This window comes from Galeopterus variegatus, unplaced genomic scaffold (genome assembly GCF_000696425.1).
Source record: "Galeopterus variegatus unplaced genomic scaffold, G_variegatus-3.0.2 Scaffold6371, whole genome shotgun sequence".
Classification (NCBI taxonomy): domain Eukaryota; kingdom Metazoa; phylum Chordata; class Mammalia; order Dermoptera; family Cynocephalidae; genus Galeopterus; species Galeopterus variegatus.
This window is the reverse complement of record NW_007732482.1, coordinates 60418-62314: the sequence shown is the minus strand read 5'-3', so window position 1 is coordinate 62314 and position 1897 is coordinate 60418. Positions and strand designations below refer to the sequence as shown.

Sequence of the window (1897 nt, the reverse complement as noted above, 5' to 3'; positions counted from 1 at the left end):
TAGTAGAAGTTAAATTGGGATTTAGTTCTGAATAATTGCTGTTGCCTACTTCAGATCAAATGATGACTTCACTTTCTAAAGCTGCTTGGGCCATCTGGGCCATCTTGTTGAATATTGCCTTGGTGATAGAGATATAGTATTATAGACAACTTTTTCTTCCTTTCTGTTTTTGATAGACTTGAAGGAAATGTGCCTTAGTGCTTTGGCCAACCTAACGTGGCAGTCCCGAACACAGGATGAACATCCGAAAACCATGTTCTCCAAAGATAAGGTAGAGATGAGATTGATGTGGTTGGAATTATGCCAAAGAATCTGGTGGATGTAAATACACTCTTTAACAACAAGTACTTGCTCTCCAATTTGTATGAATACATAACTGTGAATTCAGTGCTATCGTTGTTCTTATTTCATGTGATTTACTAATTTCCTAGTATGTGTCCCTTGGCTTAGCTATTAGTACTATGAATTCTTAATTTTCATTGGCTTTATAGAAGCAAATAACTGTCTGTCCCACAGCAATCAATTCTGAGGTGAACTTTCTCAGTTTAGGTATTTTTATAGATTCCTCTCACAGACTGTCAAGGGAAAAGGGGTCAGTTTCCTTTTGTCAAAAGGAATTATCATCTATTGTTAAACTGGAAAACCACATGACTAAAGTCAGGACTTAGAACTACAAGGGGACTTCAAAAGCTTCATGGGAAAATGGAATTAAAAGATAAAAATAAAAAATATAAACTTTATTTCTCAACATAAGCTGATCAAGTTCAAGACACGTTTGTAAGTTGTGATACCAGCTGTTTAGTCCTTTCCTTCTGAACTGAGGGTCCTGAGAATTTAACCATGTCAATACAATCTTTTCTACACTAATAACTGAAGAAAAATTGGTGCCCTTTATAGACTTTTTTCAGATTAGGAAACAAAAAGAAGTCAGAAGGAGCCAAATCTGGACTGTTAGGTGGATGCCTGATGGTTTACCATCAAAATTCTCACAAAATTGCCCTTGTATGATGCGAGGAATGAGCAGGAGCATTGTCATGGTGAAGAAGGGCTCTCTGGTGAAGCTCTCCCAGGCGTTTCTCTGCTAAGCTTTGGCTGACTTTCTCCAAACACTCTCCTAATAAGCAGATGTTGTCATCATTTGGCCCTCCAGAAAGTCGACAAACAAAGTGGCTTGAGTATCCTGAAAAACTTGCCATGACCTCTGCTCTTTGACAGGCCCACTTCTGCTTTGACTGGACCACTGTCACCTCTTGGTACCCATGGCATTGACTGTGCTTTGTCTTCAGGATCCTATTGGTAAAAGCCATGCTTCAGCTCCTCTTACAGTTCTCTGAAGAAATGCTTCAGTCTTGATGCCAGTTTAAAATTTCCATTGAAAGCTCTGCTCTTATCTGCAGCTGATCTGGGTGCAACAGTTCTGGCACCCATCGAATAGAAAGTTTGCTCAACTGTAATCTTTCAGCCAGAATTGTGCAAGCTGAACCAGTTGAGATGTCAGATATTGGCTGTTGTTTCTGCTGTTCATCATTGGTTCTCTTCAATTAGGGCATGAACAACATCAACTTTTTCCTTGCAAATTATGTGGATGGTCTGCCACTGTGGTCTTCATCTTCGACATTGTTTCGTCTCTTCTTAAAAGGAGTTATCCTTTTGTAAACTGCTGATTTCTTTGGGGCATTGACCCATAAACTTTTCATAAAGCAGCAATGATTTCTCCATTCTTCCACCCAAGCTTAACTATCAATGTGATGTTGGTTCTTGCTTCAATTTTAGCAGAATTTGTGTTGTTCTGATAGGGCCTCTTTGCAAACTGATGTCTTATCCTTCTTAGTGCTTCAAACTAGACCCTGTTCAGACATGTAACAAGTTACTACAAGTTTATTTCTGGTGCAAAAAA

At 39.0% G+C, this 1897-nt stretch overlaps 1 protein-coding gene across 5 annotated transcripts in view; it reads left to right on the top strand.

Annotated features, from left to right (window-relative positions):
* The window catches only part of ASH2L (ash2 (absent, small, or homeotic)-like (Drosophila)), a 31716-nt gene that overhangs the window by 5178 nt on the left and 24641 nt on the right, over positions 1–1897 (top strand). For all 5 annotated transcript variants that reach the window (XM_008590792.1, XM_008590788.1, XM_008590787.1 and 2 more), the window contains exon 5: positions 177–271. In XM_008590792.1, the coding sequence (XP_008589014.1) occupies positions 177–271 (95 nt within the window). The remainder of the gene's footprint in view (positions 1–176; positions 272–1897) is intronic.